This window comes from Calonectris borealis, chromosome 5, assembly GCF_964195595.1.
Source record: "Calonectris borealis chromosome 5, bCalBor7.hap1.2, whole genome shotgun sequence".
In the NCBI taxonomy this organism is placed as follows: Eukaryota; Metazoa; Chordata; class Aves; order Procellariiformes; family Procellariidae; genus Calonectris; species Calonectris borealis.
Genome location: NC_134316.1, coordinates 33,823,611 through 33,847,350, shown reverse-complemented (window position 1 = coordinate 33,847,350; position 23,740 = coordinate 33,823,611). Strand labels below are relative to the sequence as shown.

At 39.7% G+C, this 23,740-nt stretch overlaps 1 protein-coding gene and 1 long non-coding RNA gene across 7 annotated transcripts in view; one reads left to right on the top strand and one right to left on the bottom strand.

The window, feature by feature from the left end:
• Nucleotides 1-4,777: 4,777 nt before the first annotated feature.
• On the bottom strand, nucleotides 4,778-8,175 carry LOC142082942 (uncharacterized). Of its 2 annotated transcripts, none has more exons than XR_012673900.1 (3): nucleotides 8,101-8,175; nucleotides 6,333-6,472; nucleotides 4,778-5,079 (listed from the first exon to the last, which is right to left on the bottom strand). It is a non-coding gene; the product is annotated as an uncharacterized LOC142082942 (long non-coding RNA). The 2 variants fall into 2 exon arrangements; XR_012673901.1 differs by having other exon boundaries at nucleotides 6,333-6,446.
• A 209-nt stretch (nucleotides 8,176-8,384) lies between these two features.
• The window catches only part of AQR (aquarius intron-binding spliceosomal factor), a 60,441-nt gene continuing 45,085 nt past the window's right edge, over nucleotides 8,385-23,740 (top strand). For 4 of the 5 annotated variants that reach the window (XR_012673898.1, XM_075151752.1, XM_075151754.1 and 1 more), the window contains exons 1-10: nucleotides 8,404-8,598; nucleotides 9,419-9,475; nucleotides 10,616-10,656; nucleotides 11,664-11,699; nucleotides 13,940-14,060; nucleotides 15,367-15,507; nucleotides 17,146-17,214; nucleotides 17,722-17,822; nucleotides 18,515-18,591; nucleotides 19,853-19,917. Coding sequence is in view for 4 of the 5 variants with exons in the window: in XM_075151752.1 (XP_075007853.1) it covers nucleotides 8,515-8,598; nucleotides 9,419-9,475; nucleotides 10,616-10,656; nucleotides 11,664-11,699; nucleotides 13,940-14,060; nucleotides 15,367-15,507; nucleotides 17,146-17,214; nucleotides 17,722-17,822; nucleotides 18,515-18,591; nucleotides 19,853-19,917 (792 nt within the window). In the remaining variant the exon portion in view is untranslated. Of the gene's footprint in view, nucleotides 8,599-9,418; nucleotides 9,476-10,615; nucleotides 10,657-11,663; nucleotides 11,700-13,939; nucleotides 14,061-15,366; nucleotides 15,508-17,145; nucleotides 17,215-17,721; nucleotides 17,823-18,514; nucleotides 18,592-19,852; nucleotides 19,918-23,740 lie in introns of all 5 variants that reach the window. The other variant, XM_075151753.1, reaches the window with a different exon arrangement.

Here is a 23,740-nt window from a genome sequence, read left to right as displayed (position 1 = left end):
CAAGCAGAAAAAGGTAAAAGGGATTTTTTTAAAGACAAAGAATGTATGCAATACTAAATTAACTGGAACTGCAGTACTAACTGATCACATCGTCCATTTTCTATCTAGGAAATGTGGCTATGGAGAACTTTAAAACGTTTATGATTTTGATTGCTGTGCTATCCTTGCAATGCTTGCAGAAAGTTAAAACTTGCAAAATATATATATATATGTATTCCTATATATGTCTAGGGAAAAATTCAAAAAGGAAAAAAAAGCCATCATAAACCACAGAAAAACTATTTAATCACTTTTGTTGCTGCTTCTCACTGAGTGTTTGGTTTCTTACTTGTCTGTGATCTGCTCTCACTATTATACCCAGAGCCAACAAGAAAAGTTAGTGAGGCAAATGGGAGACAGACACAAAAGAAACTTAATTGAAGTTAATGAGACCTTAGGCTTCAAATTGAGATGCTGGATCTAACGTTTAGGTTTCCTGGCTGCCTTCTAGTATAAATGTAAAACTCTGAAAGTCATAATCTCGCAACAGTAGCTCACTTGAGTAACACTTAGATAAGTACAGTTGGATGACTCTTAAATCAATAAAGACTATGGATTCGGTCCTTCTAATGGCCCCTTGTAATAATGTTGAAAATGCCTAGATCTCCTAAATAACTAAAGAGGTCACGGTTCATATTCCTAGCACAAGGTTTTGTGGATTTTTAAATTGCAAGTTTTAACTTAATAGCCTAGTTTTATGGTCTGATGGCTATGGATGAGATGTGTCTGAGAGGCAGTTATCATAAGGAAAAATGAAATTGCAGAAGTGACTTTTCTATGCTCTCATATACCTTATTTTCTCCAGGTTGAGCAAATTAATTGTACTTCTTCATAAAATGACTAGTTCTGTCAAGCAGCTTTTTAACAGCATCTTTTTTAGCATCTGTTGAAAAAGTGAATCTTCAAAGTCTGTGCAAGTGAAGGAGAAATCAGCCTTATGCCAACAAAATCACTCACAAGTAGAATTGATCATTTCCTTGTTCAGAAACTGCCGTTCTAACATGAACGGGTCATTATGTCTGCCCTGAGTTACCACAAGTCTTTGAATGCTGTTTTACTTGTGTACTCTGCCATTCCAGTTCCCGTCTGCTTCTTGGTTATGCTAATGTGTGACTTGATTCTGCCATACACCTGACACAGTTTGGATATGCTGCTGAAATTTTCCCTCTTCACTGGAATCCCTCCAGTGTCCCCGGTCCCAATTTGTATGGATCTGTGAAACCCCATATGTGACTTACGGAGAGTCACGGAGCCGGTTGTTGCACGTGTGCTGGCGTGGCATGCAAAATGGTGCCTGAGGATATGAGTGCATGAGGATGAGAAGCTGACAGGCTATGACGCAGACTGACCCGTCATTCTCCACTGAAAGTGGTCTGGATATGTAGGGTAGTAAGAGCATGTGGAAATGGTGGCTATCCAGCTTCGCCTGTGGCGGCTTCACTGGATGTGGCACTGGAATGCGCCTTGCTGACACAGTGAAGGAGGGGAATACAGAGAATTATGTGGCCACTGCTATATAAAAAAGTAAAATTCTATTCCTAAGCTAAAGAAACCAACTACACATGCTGTCTCCCATTTGTACTGCTAATCCACTGCACTCAATTTCTATTGACATCAAGGAAAACACTATCTTCCTGCTATGCAAATTTGCATTATTTTATCTGTGCATTTTTTTAGAGTATAAATTTTAATGCTTAGTATGTGTTTGCAGAAGTAGCTTGCTGAGCTACAGAAACTCAGATGATTTCCTCAATTCCTACTTTATTTTGATTCTAAGAGGATCCTGAAAATACGGCTGAGCAGATTCCTGTTCGTGACAGTGCAGTCCTACTAAACTGAGTAGAAATCTGCTAAGCCATCTAGACGCCTCAAGTGTCTCAGTCAATTTGAGGATAATTTTTAAGATCGAAACATGTTATGATTTTTTCAGGACATTGAGAGCAACCTTGGATTAGTATCTTGGCAACCTTGTTTGCCGTAGTGCACTTTATCTTGTATTTTATACTCTGGGTCTTAATAATAGCAGGTACTTGGGTAGTGAGAATAGCTTCGTAAGAATTCCCTCAGGCATCAAATAGCGTGTCTGATGCTAGTGCAATTAGCAGAGGAAAAATGTCCATTTGCCGATAAGCTAAAATGATTTGTTGTGTAATATTTTAGTTTATATCACAGTAGAAGGCTTTTTTCAGAAAAAGAAATTATTAGAAGTTAATAAATTATTTTTCAGTATTACACCAGTGTAAATTTTGCTGTTTTCAGTAGGTATTCTGTTTTATTGCCATTTTATCCTCTCTTAAAATCCTTGCATGCTAATGGCAATGTCTACCAAAAGTCTAGAAAATACGGAGAAAGGCAAGGATGAAAGCTTAGGAAACTGGAGCTAGCTCTCAGCATCTTAGAATTGTTCTCTCTTTATTAAGTTTTATGCTGCATATTAGATATGCTTCCATTTTGTCTGCAATCTGTATTTTTTTCTATATCGTGAGAAAGGATATGTGATCAAGAATCTACTTTTACAATGATTCTGCAAATAGACTCAGCTTTCTGTAACATTTCTCCTGCTAGCACTAACAGAAAGGAAGTATTTGCCTTAGAATCTGATTTCAGTGACAAAAGCCTCATGTTCCTCTATCAAACAGATTTATCTCACATTAATTTTTTGTCCCATAGAAATTTTATCACATAACTGCCTGCCACAGTATTTCTAGCAAATATTTCTAGAGCTTTACTGGCCATTGGTCTCGTATGTTCATACCACTGTTCTGCTCCAGTTGGTAGGAACCTAGCTAAAAGTATCAAGAGAATTAGAATAGCCCAGAGTCTGCTCTAACTTAAGCTGTTACCCAAATGTGAGCCCAGCAACAGAAAGCTAAGAATGACATAAATTCCCGTATTTCCCCACCTCCTTCACTAGAGGCACTGCATGCTATTCTGGGATGTAAAAGCAGCTGGGTTGCTGAATTAACCATATTTTTCTCTAGTCATGAGCTCAGAATTTCCATTGAAGTTACTTAAGTTTTGCACAAAAATCAAGGGCAGTACATTGGCCAGAACGTGTGCTAAATAAATATTTATACACAAATCAGAATGCTACTGACGGCTTCTTTACACTTTAAAATTCTAAATATTTTAAGAAGCATCTGTTACTAAACTGAGGCATCATTTTTGAAAGTACCCATATTTACTGCGTGGAAGTACGCATATTTACTGAGTGAGTACCCATATTTAATGAGATGAACACAGTGACAAACTCTTGGACTAGAAGAATGCACATAAATAAAATAGTAAAAGCAATATGATGTGATTGAATTAAAATTATAATGAACAGACTGAACGTTTAGTTTATGTGAATATTAACTACTATGAAGGATAAACTATAACCAAAGGAATAACCCCTATTATTGTGCCTAAACTTTTTACATGTTGAAAGATTCCTCTGACCTTTTTTGAAAAGTTTTTCCAAATTTTATTTACCTGAAAGCAGGTTAAATCGATGCTGCTTCTATCAGTTCAACAGGAAGAGACACAGGAGGTTTCTGGTCTTCTTTGAATAATGTACGTATTATTCCATCTGCATACCATGCATTCCGGATCCCTTTCAAAAATTTACTTCATATAACTTTGCAAGTAATATTTCAAAATGCTGCATACTCATAGTCACTTTCCTTTGGTTAGAAGAAAAGATGTATGTGCAAGTTTGTATATATACATGATGAAACTTGAAATTCTCATGTTTGGAGCTTTGTTTCAGAGCTTTTCAGAGGGATGCCTCTCAAAAAAACTTTCGTTCCTGTGTAAAAGTCAAAAAGTTAGACATAAAAGTTGATTTTAAAGAGATGCAGTCTCCTAAGCTTTACATCCTTGCTTCACAAAAAGCCTACCCAACATATGGCTTAATGTCACTAGGGCTGGGATTCATCTGCCCAAAGCTAAGGTATCCAGTGTGCAGTTAGGTACTTCCCCAAAGCTAAGCTTAGGCATTCAGTATAATACAATTATATTAGACCAGAGAACAAATTCCCGTACACCCGTGAGATGCACCTCAGCTATCTAGACCTCCATCCTGGGAAGCACAGTTCTATTAAAAATCACCTGGACCACCTCGATATTATTAAGTCTTGAAGTTGTGCACAGGGAAAGCACAATTCAGCAATCTCCCTCTAGGACTTGGGTGTCTTTCACTTTCTGCATACAAATGAACTTGCTGTCAGAACAATCACAGCTCACTTTTGAAAAAAGTAACGTAGACTTCCCTTTGCCTCTGAGCAAAGGTCCAAGTACCACACGGTCCAAGAAAAAGTAAAAGTATTCAGCATACATAGAAAAGTATAAAAACTACCATCGTAAGCAGAAGTACAGCCACATTCAACGATTTTGGAAGGAAGAAGAGGCCCCTGCATCTCCATCAAGAATTAAAGCAGTCTCAACAGCCTTGACCATGCCCTGGAGCTTTAGGCTAGCTTGAACTTGTACTGGTGGACCAGGAGGAAAACAACCCGTGGGTGGGAGAGCGTGGAGCAGCATGACAATGCTGCCAGTGAGCTGCTTTGTTTCATCAGAGCGTGATGAAACATGCCCTTGACTATGAGGAAACAGAGTCCCCATCCAGGCAAGAAGGTTTCGATAACTTCAATGCTGTCTTATGTTAGGGGAATCTCTGCCATCCCTGCTCCCCCAGCGACTGGGAGTTCAGGCGATTGTAGAGTTGTGATAGCAGCCACTGCATCGTTCCAGATCAAAGAGCCAGGAGAAATTGCTGCTGCTCTACTGCGATGACCAGGCTGCAGCACATGGGGAATCGTCTGTCCCTAACACAATGCTTGCTTGGACGAGGACGAGTCAGCTGATGCCTGTTCATAATTTTGAAGGAACCTGATGACCGGAATGGGAAAGGTAATGCCATTTTGCAACCTGAGGGCAGTGCTGGTCTGTGTTACCTGCTCTGGAACAAAGCTGTCCCACCAGAGTTTACATAAGTGCAACATGGTATCCGTACTGAGTCTGCATCTTTCAGTGCAGGGTTTATTTATGTCTAAGAAGCTGAAAGATAAAAGATTCAAAGGATAAATCTCTGTATTTGTGTGAAAGAGAAACAATAAAAAGTGAAGCAACTTTTGTATTAGAAGTATGTAGCTGCTGAAACTAGTTTCACTGGTCATGTCTCACTGAAGACCCTAAAACAAACCAACCTTTAACAAACCTTAAAATCAATTAATATTAGAAATCCTTATAGATTAATTGTTTGGGGTTTTCATTGCTAGAAATTAATCATTTCTGTGACTCTAGTTAGAACCTAAAATCATCTAAAAGGTATACAGCACAGAACATAGAATCAGCCTGTGCTGATTATCACTAGATACTTCCTGACCCAGCGATACTGTATTCAGGAGAGTATCATTGAGATAAAAGCAATGGCCAGCTTATTGGCTGTATAGTTTACAAGGACAAGTAGAAAAGCATATTTTTCCTGGCTACAATAATATAGAAGGGCAAGCATCCAAAACAAGAAGAGCTAATTAAGCAAGAAAGCAGCATTGAATATAAATTGACCAGGACTGTATGCAGGCTGGAAATGAATAATAGTCTTGAAAACTGCATCTACTCAAATGCGTGACGTTTTAAATAATACATGTCTTCATGAATGAATTAACAGATTTTTGAAGAGAAAGAATATTTGATTTTCTTGACGTGTTAAGTCAATGACTACAGAAAGATGGAGAACTTCACAGAAGGCTGTGGGGACGACGGGGTGCAGGGTTTTATTCTTCCCCTGACTACAAAGCAGTTTGGGGTGGAAAGTGACAGACGTGCCTCCACTCTGGGGGAAAGCGCGCGTAGCCTTCGAGAGACCAGTCTTAACAGACAGTTGCGAGCTGGGGTGAGAGTCGCAGATGGGGACATAGGTACAACGGTGGGTGTCATTATGCCTGGTCTCACCACAACTCCTTTTTAAAGGTTCAGCTGCTTTTGAGTCTTGAAAGCGATGCATTTTGCCAATGCACTAATTTATGCTTTTGCCATTCGTTTGTAGTCCTACTGTTGCAGCACTCTCTAACTAAACAATAGCCCTTATAGAGAAATATTTAATGCATTATTTATAGGGAGGAGATCTTTATCACTTTATTTGACATTGCCACTGAGGGATGTAATCATAATGCCTAACATTAGGCATCTAATAGTTTCCAATATCAGAAGTTCCTTCAGAAAATGAGTCAGAGCACTTTAGTTCTGATGTGCCCTCTGGCAGGACGTCTGTCGCCACATTGACTGTAGGGAGGTTTAATACAACTTACCTCCTCACTGGGACACCCAAATGCCAAAAGTTAAGTAAACACGGATTCCTCCTTGAGTTTTCATAGTTTCGATGCCATATGGAAATTTGTGGGTTTTGACACATGACTGATGATCTATCGTAAAACAGAGGTCAGAAGGTCTAAGTTAGCCTTGCAAAGCTGTTTAGAAGATTTACCAACCCAAGTCCAAAATCTGCCTACCTACTTTTTGGCATGGTAATAGTTCTGAAAAAATGTCACCTTGTGGGTGATACTTGAGCATGTGATTAGAAATCCAAGAACATCAATTACTGTCACCTCTGATCCCAAGAAATCATTATAGCCTCTCCTAGGTGTCCCACGCTGTCTTAAACACAAGTAAAACTTTTGGCTCCCATCTGAAAGTCAATTTTAGAAGCTTTCCTATTTTCAGCCTGTATTTATAGGTAATGAACTTATATTCCTTCGCCCTTTTTCATCACTGATTTGTAGCTTCAATAGTTCTTTCCCTTGCTGCCATTTAGCCATCTAGTCTACTTACGGGTAGTAAAAGTACTCTTCTCCTTTTCTGCCAAACTGACAAGCTGTTCCACTTCTACTTGTTCCGATACATGCAAATATAAGCTAGCTATGTTGATTTCTGAGGTGGCCAACTACAGAACAAGCTAACTGTGGAAGGTAATCCTGCCTACAGTGTCCTCCCAGACTTACCAGCTAAGGTGCAGCAACACGCGAACGTGGCTCAACCAGCCAGCTCAGAGCTCAGGTAAATTTTACTCATATTTCCTACACCTGTCCATGGATGCAAGCGCTAGCAGTTGTACCAAGTGACGGAGAAAGGGCAAATGTAATCACCCCTTTTGGCGTCTGCATAGATTTCGATAAGCCTACGTCAATCATGAAGCTGCAACCTCTAGGTCCATTAAATTGAAGCCTCTTAATTTGCTGATTTTTATCACAATTTAAATGTCAAACAGGGTACATTGGTTTAAGTGTGTTTTAATTGCTTTGCATTTGCATACTTTCATCAAATACAGATCTCTCTAAAGGCTCCAATCCCTAGACAAGACAGTGCTCAAACCTTGTTATTTACAGGATTTTTTATCAGTACTTTTGTAACTTTTTGATTTTACTAGTCTCTATACAGAAAACTTAGATTTTCTGGATCTTTTAAAGCAAAGGCACGCAGTAGGCATATTTATTTGAATGTAGCCATTGTCTGATCCTATTCAAGCTACTGTCATTACTTTTTCCATTCCCATTGTACATTCTAATTCAACTTCAAAAGGAATACTTAGTTTAACCTCTGCTTGAAGAGATGAAATGGAGATCACCTTGGTATCAAAACAAAGGAGCTCATATTCAAGCAGACTTCAATGGTACCCGCCTGCAAGTTTAAGGTACTCACCCGGCAGGTGCTGGATAATGAGCACAGAAACAAAGCACTGTAACTTCTCTAGGGAGTCCCTTAATTTCCTCCTTAATTAATCTGTTTACCAAATAGAATAAGTTAATTGCGAGCCATTCTAAATCATTACCAAACTGCTGGCTTCCGCGAGCGCGTGGTTTCCCCCGGCACCCCCGACCCCCCCGCGCAGGCGGCCGCGGCCGCCCGAGATCGCGGCGGCGTGCGTTTGACGCCCGTAAGAGCGGGTCCCTTCCGCGCCCGCGGGACGGAAGCCTCTGCTCGGAGCGGCACGTCAGCGAACGGAAGGGGTCGCCCTGCGCGTGTGTGCAGAGCACCTGAAGGGTGGGGGCAGAGCCACCCGCTGCCTCCCCCTGCCCTTACCGCAGCCTTCCGGCTTTCACAGGCTGCCGGGCGGCCCGCCGAGGCGCTCCTTGCAACGGGCGGCCCGCTACCGAGGCTGGCCCGGGACAGGCCTTGACCGCGACCTGCGGAGCGCGGCGCAGGCAGCCCGCGCCCTCAGCCGCACCGCCCGGGGCCAGAGGCGCAGCGCCGCCACCCCGCGCCGCGCTCGCCGGCGGCAGTGGCAGGGAGGGCGCGGCAGGTGGCGCAGCCGCCGCCCCGCCGCTCCCCGCGGCCGCTCTAGCGCTCCTCGCCCCGGAAGCGCTCCCCTCTCCGCTGCTCCTCACGCGGCGGCCCCGCTGCAGGCAGCGGTGCGCTGGGCCTGGCCCAGGCTGAGCGCGGCGGGGGGCGGCGGCGCTGCCCGGCCTGTGCTGGGCGGCTCGGGCCGGCCTCGCCATGGCGGCGCCGGCGTCCTCGGGCCCGCCGAAGAAGATCGTGGCGCCCACTGTCTCGCAGATCAACGCGGAGTACGTGACCCAGGTAGGGCCGGCGCCAGGCGCTGGAAAGGCCGTTCCGGCAGCGACGGCGCCTGGGTGTTTAAGTAGTCGTTGCAGTCCGTGGGCCTTGGGGAAGGGTCTTGTTCTGTCGTCAGCGAGGAGGGAGGTGACGCCTGTGGTGCGTGTGAAAGAGCGTGTGCCCCCAGCGCGTTCAGGCTGGAGAGAGTTACAGCAGCAGCGCTGCAAAATGCGTCAGGTTTGCTACAACACGTGAAAAGTTGCCGACGGTTTCTTGTAGCTGAGCATTTTAAGTGGTTTTATACAGGTGTTCATTTTTTGTGCTGGAAATGCTGCTTTCCTTCCTCTTCTACAGCATAAAGAAGTTTGAATGAAGTTGGTTAGGAGGCTCTTGCCACCATAGCTCACGAGTTTTGGTGCAGTGATGCTATGGCAAATAGCCTTAAAATGTCAGACCTTTATAGGTACCTCTGTTTCTTTGTGAAATTCCTCCATGGGAGCTTAATCGTTTGCAATCTGCGGTTTGCAGTCCCAGAAACATCATGATTTTTTTTTTTGCTAGAAGTAACTTAAGAAAAAAAATTGTTTATTATGTAGCAGGCTATACTTCCGAAATTTTACAGAGAATCACACCTCTGTTGGAAAAGGTTTGGGCATAAAACCTTAAATGGTTGAAAAGCATTGTTGTCGGAAAACATAATTTTGTTATCTGTAGTTACCGTAAACTGAAACTAGGTAAGATATTAGTGAAATCAAGTTTGGGGATGGGATGCGTTATAGAGTTATTGTATCATTACAACTGAAAATGTATATATTTAACCTTTTTTTTTATATTCCCCTTACAGTTAGCAAATAAATACTGGGCTCCACATGTGAAGAAAAAGTTGTCCTTCGATTCAAAGGTAAATACTTCTGTTGGAATTGTGATGGAGTGTAAAAGAATGAGGATCAACCCTTTTCTGATGTGCCAACCTCCAATGGTGCTTATTTTATATAAGGAGACTGCTTGGAAAGTCAATAGTTCCTTAACACACTCTAATTATAAATTGTTTGTTTTGTATTTGTAGTTTATAAATGTAGGCACTGTTATGAAGGTGTGCTATAGCAGTGCGGTTCTTTTGTATGCTATTTGTTCCGTTTATTTTGGCTAAGTACTTACGAGAGTAAAAGATTTTTGAGCATCTCCTTTTGAGTTTAAAAGATGTTTGAGGAGGGGCTGCTCTTCGAAATCCAAGAAGGATGAAAGGTGCAGGTGTTACTGTATACTTCTTTCTAAAAACTTCTTCAGAGAGTTTTGATCAGACAACTTTAGTGCTGTTCTGGTGGATGTGTGTGTTTTGAATGTTTAAAATTTGGCCTGATGTGTTTGGTTTTCTGTAGTGCGGGGTTCTTAAATGTTAGGTTTCTTTCCCGTGTGGGTATTTGACTAAATCTCCCTTTCCAGCCTCAGTTTACTGGCTCTCTTTGTAGTATTTGTGATAGTATTTGTCTGTGATTGTTAGAACTAGGAGGTGATGTCAAAGTATGGCTGTTGCAACCAGAGTGTGCAGATTCTTTCATTCCTGTTGGAAAAACTAGGTAAAAATGTCTGGATTTGGTTAAATGTCAGGTAAAGAAACAGTGACAACAGATGACTGAGTTGATGCAGACTTGTCTCTTGAAGACTGTTCTTTAAATTCAACAGTAAGCCAAAGATAAACAATAAAAAGGTTTGCAAATCTGTTTGACTTTTATATAAAAATCTCAGTGACATGTAGGTTATTCCTTCAGAATAACTTGAATGAAGGTCCTATCAATTCTCTATTGTTGTGTTCTTTCTCCTAAATTGATTCACTTTCTTTGTGAGAATGTACGTCTATGAAGCTTTTGGACTCTTCAGAGCTGAGACATAATTGTTGCGACATTTTTCATCAAATAGCAGTAAGCAGAGAGTAACTAATTCAGAGTAACTTTGAGTGCATAAGATATCTTAATGCATTTTTAATCACTTTATGAAGTATATAAAATTCTTAACCCTTTTTTTGAAATATTCTTTCCCATAGGTTATTGAAGATGTATATACAAAAGAAATTGTCAGGTCAAAGTAAGTACACTAGTCACTTTCACTTGTAGACAAGCATTCCAACAGTATCTGTATTGAAGTGGTTTCTCCTGTTTCATAAAATATTTCAAAATGCATTCACATGTTGAAAGCAGATGAAAATGACTCAAGTGCATTTGAGTCATTTAATCATGGTATTTCAAAGTCTGAATGTGGCAAAAAACGTTCATGAGCTCATAATCCTTAAATGTGATGGTTCGACGTAGTATTGGTTGGTTCCTTGATCTGGCAGTCTGTTGTGTTTTTATGTTGGTTTTGTTGTGATGGTTATAGAAGGCTGGTCCCTTCTTTTGTCACTAAGGTATATAAAGAAAAAAAATCAATTGAGGAGTGTGCTGCCTCTAGCTTTCTGCTCTTTCCCTAATTATTGTTACCAGGTTTATAAAGGACAAGTCTCATTTCAATAAATTGTAATGCTAGGTGGGGGAGACAAAGAAGTCAAGATAAACTGTGTGTACAGAAAAGAGTTGTAACCATAGTGGTTTGGAGCTCTTCAAAGGAAGTTTGAGCTCTGATAATTCTGAGAGATAATTCTGTTTATGATTCCTTTGTGAAAGTAATCTAAGAATTGCCATACAGGATTAGAGCAAGCTTCCATTTCCAGTCACTAAGAACAGAGACCATTACGAACTGATTAATATATAGTCGTTGTTTTCCAGAAGACACTCTCAGCTTCTAGCAGTTTATGTCTTCAAGGCTGTTGGAAGCAATGTCTTCATGTTTGAAAGATCTAGATTGGATTTTTTTAATGTGAATTTGATTGCTTAAAGAACCTTCATGAACTTTAGCTTCCACAGCGTTACAGCAGTTGCTTCTGCACTCAAGTGGTTGCTCTTGCATGGAAATGGGCAAGCAGAAATAATTCCTAGATGTTTCTACAGGTCTCGTTATATAACAAAATAAGGGAAAATACAGCCATTTTCCATGCAGCTAAGACGTTTATGGGAGGCCTTCTTTCCTGTGTTAATTGATTACTTTTTCCTTTTTAGGTTTGCTATTAGAAAGATAATGCTTCTTGAATTCAGGTAAGCTAATTTTAAGTTATTTTTTCATAGGAACCCATAAAGATGAGAAGCAAATGCAGGGCAGTAAGTCAGTTTGAAGGCAGTATACTTATTTGTTCCTACTTGCTAAAGCCTTGAATTGTGTACCTAGGAATATTAAGTGAGGAGAGCTTAATTTGAAGAGGAAATAATTTCATAAGCATAAGTAACATATCAGAGTATCTTGATTTATGATTCTGAATTTCTAGTGTAAGTGAAGCACCGAAGAAGAGAGTGTGAATGAAAGAGGTGAAAAAGTTGGTGTCCGTCATTAAGCCTTAAATCGGAACTTAACCGAAGTCGGAGGAAGTTTTTGGATTAAGTCTCTTACTGCGAGGGTGAAAATGAATTGTGCTGCAGCAGCATCACTAACATTTGCTTCACTTGAAAAGAAGTGGAAATCTGTTTAGAACATTCTTGCAGCTACTTCAGACTTTCCTGGAAGAACTTATAAAGCATGTCTAAAATGATGTAAAAATAAATATTTGCTGTATTTACATATTTAGACACACAATATTTAGTGTTCTGTTTGGCTCTGTTTTATCTCTCAAATCTTATGAGCAGATAGAATGAGATGGGTTTTGGTCAAGATAGATTCTTTGTTTGAAAAGGCTGAAATATATAAGTAGTACCCCTAACTAGAAAAGTAGAACAAAAAAACTTCCCTGTTTCCTACTTCTTTATTAGAAGAGGCAGAAGAGAAAACGTAAGCTACTGACAAATGGTAGCACGACTTCTGGAATTAGTATGCCAGCAATACCATGGAGTTAGAGGTTTTTAGGTTTTCTGTGAACACTCTTACTGTTACCAGCCTGTAATGTAACTTTAGTGCTTTCTGGTCTATACCCCATCTACTGCCATTTGTCCTGTGAGTCATTTTCTCTCTTTTCTTCCCCCCACCTCCCCATCCATCTGTCAAACTCTCCAGTCTTCACACAAATGAGATTTTCCTGTCCTTCATTCTTGCTCACATACATATTTATCCTCATGTGGGGGCATAATAATATTTTTACTAAAATGTATTGAAGTTTATTGGAATTCCTGGGTGGAATGAAGTATGGAGTTCTATGGATTTCGTGAGGTTTTTCTCCCTCCTGTTGGCAGATCCAAGCTCTTGGGAAGCAGCATGTATTTCATTTTGTATACGCCTATGAAGTTATCTCGGCTCCACCTGAAGCTACGCGTTCTGGCTGAGCTCCCAGGAAGCAGAAGTCCCTGTCTGACCATTACTGAGTCTTTTGCTCCTGGTTACATACAACTTCTCACTGCCCTTTTTTCCCACCGTCTCTGGTACTCCTCTTATGTGAAATTATGGAAGTAGCTTACTGTAAGACATCAGAAAAGTAAGCTGTGGAAAAAAGTAAATAGGTAAAACTGAGTTGGCTCATGAGGGGCCAAATTAATGTTAGAGCTGACATTAAGAGAAAGGAATGAATGAGCAGCTTGTTTAGGAAGAAACAAGACTTGCCACTTTCTGGTGGCGGTTGTTAAAGTAGCACAAGGTGCAAGTGCACTGTTGAATATGATGGGATTTAGGGATTGCCTCCTCAGCAGTAACTAGCCTGCATAGTTTCAAGAGGAATTTAAAAGGGGGAGACAGTTGTTTGTCCAAATAGCCTCTCGTCTCTAAGATCTAATTTTAAGAGCCTCTTCTATGAGAAATGTGCCATATTAACCAAGAAGAAATGCTCATTGCTGGGAACTTGCTATTTTCCAGTGTCTAGTAATTTTTTTTCACCTTCCTGGAAACACTTAATCACCCCTGTAATATTCACCACTTTGTTTCATAGCAGTGTAATGTAATATTTTTATTGCCTTTATATGATTGCAACAGTAGTTGTCCTTTGCATATTATGCTAGGAAATGCTGCATGAGACTTTCTTTAGACAAGTGAAGTTTCTTCTTTTTTTCCTCTTTTTTGAAAATCAATACGAATTCATGTTCTGACTATGTATTGAGCTGTGGCTACTTGTTACATTTGCAAACCCTCTGGTGAATGTGTCTTCCTGATAAACTCATCTGTCTCTTGTAGCAGTTACTGAGTCTAACAAGTTTTGCTGCAGTGTCCTAGATGAGAGGTAACTTCAGGAACTACTCACAAACTATAAAAATGGCTTTAAGGAGAAGGAAGAAAAAACCCCCTGTGGATAACTGCTCTTTCAAATGAGTGACAGATTATGTGGGTGGCAGCAACTAATGAAGTATTCTTTGTCTCTTCACAGCCAGTACCTTGAAAATTATCTATGGATGAATTATTCTCCAGAGGTGTCCAGTAAGGCATATTTAATGTCAATCTGCTGTATGGTGAATGAGAAGTTCAGAGAGAATGTCCCTGCGTGGGAGGTAATCAATTTCAATTACAACTAGAATTGACTTTGATCTATAAGTTGCAGCTTTTGCAGTATGCTCACTTATACTGACAGAAGGTAGCAAAGTTTGTAGTGTTAAAAGTAAGTGGTACCTCAGCTGGAATGTCTCATATAGTGTGTTAAATTGTGTGTTCTTTTTGGAGAAAGCAATGGATGGATGAAAAATCACCTTATTTCTTTTGCACGAGTCCTTTGTTCTGCTGTGTGATGCCTTTACATCATCATCAGTGTTTGCTTTTTTGGCACTTGACAGGAAGTCTGGGATTTGCACAGAAGTTCTTCCTCTAATATTGAAAGAAAAAAGGATTTTTATGTCTGTGGATATGAGAAGGCACCACTGGAAGTCTAACATTTATCCAATAGTGTCTTGCTTAAAACCTGTGAATATGGTTTTGTAGCTTTCTTGCATGAAATTTTTTACTAAGATAATCTCTTATTCTGCTTCTATGTGTACTGTTTTTTGTAATAATAAATTCAGAAATAATTTAGTGTTTCTACAAAGAGTCCAGTTCTCACAGGCCATCTCAACAACATCCGCCTAGTTAGAAATTCTGTACAACCATTATTTCAGAAGCACACTTACTCCAATAATAGTGCCATTACTTTGGTGCTGGCAAAGCACAAGGGATTAATATCTTGCGCGTATGATGTCTGTGCCTTTTTTGTTCTGGCATAGGTACTAGAAGCAAGATGACAGGTGCATGTTAGTTTCCAAGCAGTTTAATTAAATCTTTATTTGTTAGGTGGCTGCCCTTGTAAAGAAACTGTTTTATCTCCACGATTATTCAGTTTATAGTTTTCAGGCTGAGATAGCTGAATGGGAGTTCCACAACTGTAATTAATCTCTGGTGGTTTTTACCTGCTCACTTTTTGCAGATCACTAAACAGCTGCCATAGTTTTCTTCAAAATCTACCAATTCTCTTCTAACCTGTGTCATTTTACAGGAATTCGGTGCAATTGCCAGTTGAGCATTCCCACAGCACAATCACCCCACTTGTGCTTTTTGTTCAGTTTGTCCTATGTATCACCTGTGTTAGACCACGCAGAAGGCAGTAGTCCCACTAAGAGCACTCCCATAGTGTGAGCATCCCTAGTCAGGAGGATATCGTTACTCTGTTTTGTTTGTGCTGCCTGGTCAGAATAAATGAAAAAGAGAAAAACTAATCCTTCGTTTTAGAGATCTAAATGGATTTAGAGAACTTAAGCTATGTTATGTGAATGAAGATTGAAATGATTAGTATCAACCTGACTCAAAACCAACTTCCTCTTCTATTCCTAGACATTCAAAAGAAAGCCAGAACACTTTCCCTTCTTTTTCAAATGCATATTGGAAGCATCGCTGGTTGAAAATGACAGTGAATACTCTCTGCATGAACAGACGGTCCTGCTGCTTTTCCTTGACCACTGCTTCAATAGTTTGGTATGTTAAAAGTAACATACTTCCAGTGTGTTTATGCTGTTCTGTGTTAACAGGAGTGTAGTTTGAGCAATTCCTTCTTATGAGACAGATGAAGCAAAATTCCCATTTAAGGAAGAAGATGGTACCAGAGGGCTTTTACCCCTCTTTTTGATTCTTGCTTTATCTCTCTCATCACGCTTGCTTTTCTGTGACACAAGGTCATTAAAAAGACTCAAAATTGGAGTATTGGCACTTACTGCAATTTAAAGGCCTATATTAAGACTTATATTTAAAATGGTACTTAAAAAATATGTATTTATATTTGAAAAGGTGCTCTACACTTAAAAGCAGATTACTTACTACTGTGCTCTTCTTAGCTTGGCTGGGAAATTGCACAAAATTATTTCCATTAACTATTGAGAAAGATAGTAATTTTTTTACCTTTGAAACCAGGTTTAGATAATATTTCTCTCTGCATTTCTCTTGAGTTAGTTTTAAGAAAGCATTGGACCAAGTTGTGTTCTCGATCTGTAGTAAAAACACAGTTATAGATCCTAATTAGCAAGTGTGGAGAATAATTTACAATTACCTGTTATATAAAACAGTACTCTGTTACCTCTGTTGCTAGTGGGCTTTTTCTTTACTTAAATTGCACACAGGGTGTATCAGTCAAAATCAGGGTCTGCACAAGTAAAGAACAAAATCTTGTCTCGCAGACAAAACAATTTAGAAAGTGTATGATTTGATTTTGGAGTTAGGAATGATTATGGGAGCCAGTAATCATCCTGAACCTTATGTGTATAGTTTATTGAGGTAGTATTTTTCTGTAGTGGCCACGCTACAACGGATCTTCATTGTAAAGGAGGGTTTGATAGTGACTGTACGGAATCCTGCTTGCCAGAGCATGTTTCTCGTATAACATGATATGGAAGCCAGTAAAAAAGTGCTTGTAAAAGCATATTGCCATTAGAAGCTGCACTTTGTGAAATGCAGAACAGGACAGTCACAGTAGTGTTTTAAGTAAGGAGCACTGAAGTGTGAAGTTTTAGAATGCTAAGAATGGAGTATTTGTTTGTGAAGACATATTTAAGATGTTAATGGAAGTTTTTCAGTAGTTTAGGAAAGAAAGAAAACTTTGTGGGTCCAGATCACAGACAGAGTTGGAGAGAGAACATTTGAAGCAACAGTTGAAGTTACATGAATTATAGACAAAATTAGTTATTTCAGATAATGGGAAGAGGTAGATGAAGTGGGAAAAATTTGATAAATGAAGGGCTTCAGGAGAGAAAGAATAGAGTAAAAACAAATAGAGAAAGCGCAAGTTCAAGTTCAAGAGCGAAAAATGACTGAAGAAGGAAAATCTGTTCTCATCAGTTTCTATGCTAAAAATACTTACATGGATGGGGCCCCTGCTGAAGTATTAAGAACTGACAGAATCCATGAAAAGAACCTAAAATGCGTAAGTCATCAACAGTTTTAAGTGTTACTGGGTAGGGCTGTGTTACTGTGCGGTTTCCTGTTGGGAAATTATGAATCTAATACAAAAATATATATATTTTTATCAGATGGTAATGTACATTGATGTATTTTGTAAGACAGGCACATCAGAAAAAATAAGAATTTTAAAAAAACATTTTCTGTCTCTAACTTCTCTAACAGGAAGTGGATTTGATCAGAGGTCAGGTGCAGCAGCTCATTTCCTTACCAATGTGGATGGCTCTACAACCTGTAAGCATAACACTGTAAACTGGCAAAGCAATCTTCTGGGTGTTATCCAAGTCCTGTAAAGTGAATTTTTATGGAATACTGTTATGGAAGTCTAATATTTAAAGCTGCCTACATTGCTATGGAATTATATTTTTGTGTGCTTGGTAAAATTCTCTTTATTGTTTGTTGCAAATTTCCATGTAATTGTAATTATTAATTAATTATTTTTCAAATTAATTTTTCAAAAAATTAAGCTTTGTTGCTTATAGCTTCTTCAAGCTATAATTTGTAGACAAGGCCTGCAAGGTCACAGCGATGGGGGAATGGAGCTGACGTCTAGCCATGGCTAGACTCTCTAGCAGTATTACATTCTTGTTTTACAGTGATACTTATTAAGATTAGTCTGGGACAGCTGTTTATTTCAGTTTATTATATATTTTTTCTTTTCTAATAAGAAGACTGGATTGTATTTTTATTTCTCATGAAAACAAGGATTCTTGGTGACTGAATAACATGTTAACATTTCAGAAACGGCTGGAACAAGAGCTGAAAAAGACACCAAAACTAAGAAAATTCTGGAATCTAATTAAGAAAAATGATGAGAAAATGGATGAGGAGGCAAGAATGCAGTATGTTACAGAAACCTTTTTTCCTGTTAAATCCAAAGCCCTTAATGCATTCATTGTGTTTCAGCTAAAATAAATTGTTTCAGTAAAAAAATGTGTTTTTTTAAAAAACTGTGAAGATGGCAAATAAGGATTGATCATATGTGGTCTCCTGGAAACTGTTTTGTTTTCCAGTAGTCTTTATGCAAAATACTGTTATAGAACTCTAGTATTTTATTTAATCAGAGAATTTGTGATACCAAATCTTAGAGCTATAGGATGGAGGCCATAAGAGAATATTCATGTAGCTACTTGTATTTTTTCATGACCTTTAGCAAATACTTAGCTCTTAAGCAAATAGCTTATGCAAGTATTTGAATAAATTTGTGTGTATCTCACCAAAGTTAAATGTTCCAATACTTTGTGTTGCAATGTGGTAAGGTGTAGGTGGTGACATACAGAAGTATGTCCAAAAGTCCTCTTTGACTCAGTAGAAGCATGGGTTATTAATCAGTTCTGTGCCTAAAAAAGTAGACTCTGCTAATCTGTTTTCCTGGGTGCAGAGAGAAAAGTTATCATCTAAACAGTTTAGGTGTGTTTCAAAGCAACCTGCTACCATTATATAAATTTTGGAGCATCTGACTTCGTGTTAGTGAAAGACACTTGTAGTTTGTGTTTAAGGAATACTAATGCTTTTGTCATATGTCTGATTTTAGAGCATATCGGGAGAGAAGATTTCTTTCACAGCTCATTCAGAAATTCATTTCTGTGCTAAAATCAATACCTGTCTCAGGTAACGGTGGTTCTTATGTTACTTTGTTATCTGGTAATCTGTCTTAAATTCTTTTCTGTTGCTGAAGCAAATACTCCTTAGGATACTAACCTGAGGTTGGAGACCTTATCTGGATGGGGTTTTAGTGAAATCCCGGCCTGTCTGCATGGATTTCATGTCAAAATTAGTATTCAAATCTCTATATGTTTTAAAAACGAAATAGCAGAAAGCTACTTTAAACCTCTTCTCCTTCTGTTCAGTATGGACTTCATAAAAAAATATTTCTGGGTACTGATACTCTTTAGTGTGTGCTTACAGCCTTCTTTCAGCATTAAAGCATTTTATACGTACTTAGATGCCTTGTTAAACAGGTGGTATAAATGCATATCGTAAGGCTCTGTTCTGTCAGTATTGTCGATTTATGGTAAGAACAAAACCCTAAGTGAAGTGAAATTCTGTAAGATTTGACTGCTCTTGATTTATAAGTCATTGTGACAAGCAAAATTATATGCTTGCCTGATTTAGAAAGGAAAAGTGTTTGTATAGGAAGGTGTTAGCCTTTTGACAAAAAAGGCTTATTATGCTCTAAGTACAGCACAATTTGGGTGAAATCACTTCCCAGAGTTCTGCTTTTGCTCTTAAACTCCTAGCAAACTTCAGCTCTTAACTGAGCTCTAAGGGGAAATGCTGTGTATTGTGGCTTCCTCAGGAAGGATACTTATCCCTTGTGTTTTCCCAGTTATGCAAGACCTGTTTTAGGAAGATTTACATTAACAGTTCTTTGGAGGCTTTAGGAAGTAGATATTAAAAGCATTAAAGCAGGCTTAGTGTTGTGTTTTGACATGATTCTAAAGCCTCCTTAGTAGTCACCACTGAGTACCTTTGAATATTGTCAAGGCCTTTAGCACACACCTTGGTGGCAGCTTTTAAATAGGTATTTTTGAGTACCCGGAGTTAAAAGTTCTTAAGAGGCTTAGCGGGCCATTGGTATCTTGTGGAAGTGTGCATTTTTGTATGTCACATTGATTGTTTTTTTCAGAGTGGATAAAATCACTCCTGAATCTCTGGTTCCATTACTTTCTTATATCCAAAAATTTTCTAGTTTGCAATGAAAGAAAGGATTGTTTCAGAAAAAGAGAAGAATATGCTAGTTAACTTTTTAATCTTGTTAAAAGCTAATACTGGTATATTAGTAGCATTTATTACATTTTTAAAGTATAGTTCAAGTACAAATATATTGTGGTGTGGATCAACTGCAAAAAAATTATTTTTTTCTATCTAGGTCCTATTTCTATGGACAAAGTTCATTATTGTGAGAGATTCATTGAACTCATGCTAGATCTTGAGGTAAGCTATTAAATTGTTTCAACCTGTTCGGAGGTGTACTTTTCTAGGTTTTAAATACCTAAAGTCATTACAGCCTTATTCCAGTTAGCAGGTGGTTATGTCACAGTTGTGCATTTGGTTGCTTAATGGTGGTTTTCCATCTGTGTCCTGGTTTTGGCTGGGATAGAGTTAATTTTCTTTCTAGTAGCTGGTATAGTGCTGTGTTTTGGATTTAGGATGAGAATAATGTTGATGACACAGGGATGTCTTTGTTATTGCTGAGCAGTGCTTACACAGAGTCAAGGCCTTTTCTGCTGCTCACACCACTCCACCAGCGGGTAGGCTGGGGGTGCACAAGAAGCTGGGAGGCGACACAGCCAGGACAGCTGACCCCAACTGACCAAAGGGGTATTCCATACTATATGATGTCATGCTCAGTATATAAACTAGGGAAAAAGCTGGCCGGGGGTCCCCTGCTCAGGAACTGGCTGGGCATCGGTCAGCAGGTGGTGAGCAATTGCGTTGTGCATCACTTGTTTTGTATATTCTTTTATCATTATTATTACTGTTTTCCCTTTCTTTTCTGTCCTATTAAATTGTGTTTATCTCAACCCACGAGTTTTACCTTTTCCTTTTTTTTTTTTTTTTGATTCTCTCCTCCATGCCACTGAGGGGGAGTGAGCAAATGGCTCTGTGGTGTTCAGCTGCCTGCCGGCTTAAACTACAACAATCTGAGTTTGTAGAAGTGCATCCACGTTGGGAACTGATTCGTAATGTTTATAAATGAGATGAACTGTTAGAGAAAGCTAGGATTCTAAATTGCTCAGTGAAGATGACTGTTAATTGGAGTAGTGGTAATAATTTTGGCAATTGATGAAAATGTGTGACAACACTAATCCGCTAGGAATAACCCAGAAGTACTCTTCCCAGTGCATAATAGGTCACTTAAAGTATCTTCTGTGTTGCAGGGTATAATCCCAGAAAGCATCAGTAGTTCTGAAATGCAAACTATTTCTATTTGACTAGAATTCGTTATTTAGAAGTAACAGGTCTGGTAATCTAGATTTGTTACAGAATAATAGGAGGCCAAGCAAGGTTTTATGAAATTTTTCAGCAGGTGCTGAAAAAGTGGGACAATTTTAAGCTTTACAGTACTAGAATTAAAAATAAAAGACATGAATTTACAATTTCTTACATGACTAGTAATTAAAATAACTTCAGATTTAGAAGAATATGACAGTTTTCTGAAACAGTAAGCATAGGGAACTTTCAAACGGCTTGATCTTGAACTCATACAGGCTAACTGTCCTCTGCTAAATCACTTAAGTAGCCTGTGCTTGGAGTTGCAATAGAATGAATTCTTTAAATTAGAGCTTGTTGTCTTATGGAATATTATATACTTTCATAAGAGAAAATATGTATTTGAAGTTAAACTTAAGTCTGGCTGTTAGCCAGAATGCTTAGAGGTGGTACATTTAATGTTGGTTCTTGCTAGGTATTACAGGAAGGTTAGAATTCAGACAGTTTATGAAGCCTGTTTAAATGACTGGAACAAGCAAATGAGAAATTAGCTGTAAATCCAAGTCTTTTTGCCCCAGTAGCATGTACTGTGTTAATGGGCTCTTTTTACCTATGTAAAGGCCTTTTTCAGAGTCTTTGTTTCATATTACAGTATATAGACTGCCATCAAGACTTGGTGATTTGATCATTTGAAAGGAATGACTCCATGGAAAGTTCTTACGGTTTTCCGAGTTTGGTTTTTTGTAATTACTGTGCAGGGCAATTGTGCATTTTCTACTACAGATTCTTTTCTTTTCTTCATCTTAGTTCTAAACACCACGTTGATACTTTTTGGCTTTCTAAATTCAGTCTGTAGATTCCATTGAGAACAACTCATTTTTCTCTTGAATTGTTGAGGTGTACTGCTGTGTGCTGTTGAACAGTTGCTACAAATAGCAGCTTAAGCTATTTACATTGAGAAGAAATGATCTCTGTTCTGTTTACAAAAAGCTTTTACAGGTTTTTAATTAAGATTTGAAAAATTCTTAGACCTAATTTGAGAATCTTACAAAGAATAGAAGATACCATACTATATTTAGAAGAAACACAGTTTGCAGTCTTGAGAAAGACAAGTTTAAAATTAATGACATGAGTATAGAAAACAAACATTTAAAACAATGTTGCAGCAGTTTAACGTATCTTTTGTAGCACACAATCATCATATAGACAGTACTAATAGAACAATTGCTTTATTTAATTTACTTTTATTACTGGCAGGATGCAATCTCACTAATGGCAAGTTTGTGCTGTGCTCCCAGTCCTATAAAACGCTGTGTTCATAGCTGTATAAAACCAGTGTCTTGGCATACATAAATGCTGGTTTAATCATAGAATCATTAAGGTTGGAAAAGACCTCTAAGATCATCGAGTCCAGCCATCAACCCAACACACCATGCCCACTACACCATGTCCCTAAGGGCCTCATCTACACGTCTTTTAAATACTTCCAGGGATGGTGACTCAACCGCTTCCCTGGGCAGCCTGTTCCAAGGCCTGACCACTCTTTCAGTAAAGAAATTTCTCCTTATGTCCAGTCTAAACCTCCCTTGGCGCAACTTGAGGCCATTTCCTCTCGTCCTATCGCCTGTTACTTGGGAGAAGAGACCAACACCCACCTCGCTACAACCTCCTTTCAGGTAGTTGTAGAGCGCGATGAGGTCTCCCCTCAGCCTCCTTTTCTCCAGGCTAAACAGTCCCAGGTCCCTCAGCCACTCCTCATAAGGCTTGTGCTCCAGGCCCTTCACCAGCTTCATTGCCCTCCTCTGGACACGCTCCAGCACCTCCATGTCCTTCTTGTAGTGAGGGGCCCAAAACTGAACACAGCATTCGAAGTGCAGCCTCACCAGTGCTGAGTACAGGGGCACGATCACCTCCCTACTCCTGATGGCCACACTATTTCTGATACAGGCCAGGATGCCGTTGGCCTTCTTGGCCACCTGGGCACACTGCCGGCTCATGTTCAGCCGGCTGTCAACCAGCACCCCCAGGTCCTTTTCCTCTGGGCAGCTTTCCAGCCACTCTTCCCCAAGCCTGTAGCGTTGCCTGGGGTTGTTGTGGCCGAAGTGCAGGACCCGGCACTTGGCCTTGTTGAATCTCATACAGTTGGCCTCGGCCCATCGATCCAGCCTGTCCAGGTCCCTCTGCAGAGCCTTCCTACCCTCCAGCAGATCAGCGCTCCCACCCAACTTGGTGTCGTCTGCAAACTGACTGAGGGAGCACTCGACCCCCTCATCCAGATCGTTGATAAAGATATTGAACAAGACTGGCCCCAACACTGAGCCCTGGGGAACACCGCTCGTGACTGGCCGCCAACTGGATTTAACTCCGTTGACCATAACTCTCTGGGCTCGGCCGTCCAGCCAGGTTTTTACTCAGCGAAGAGTGCACCTGTCTAGGCCGTGAGCCGCCAGTTTCTCTAGGAGAATGCTGTGGGAGACAGTGTCAAAGGCTTTACTGAAGTCCAGGTAGACCACATCCACTGCCTTTCCCTCATCCACCAGGCGGGTCACCTGCTCATAGAAGAAAATCAGGTTGGTCAAGCAGGACCTGCCTTCCATGAACCCGTGCTGGCTGGGCCTGATCCCCTGGTTGTCCCGGACATGGCTCGTGAGCGCCCTCAAAACGAACCGCTCCATGATCTTCCTCGGCACCGAGGTCAGGCTGACCGGCCTGAGAACCTTTGTTAGGGTATTAGATATGTAAATAACTGTGCAGCAATCTATCTTGATATGCCTTCTTGAAATGGAAAACTATGAGAAACCAGGATTTCTTACATTTTGAAGAA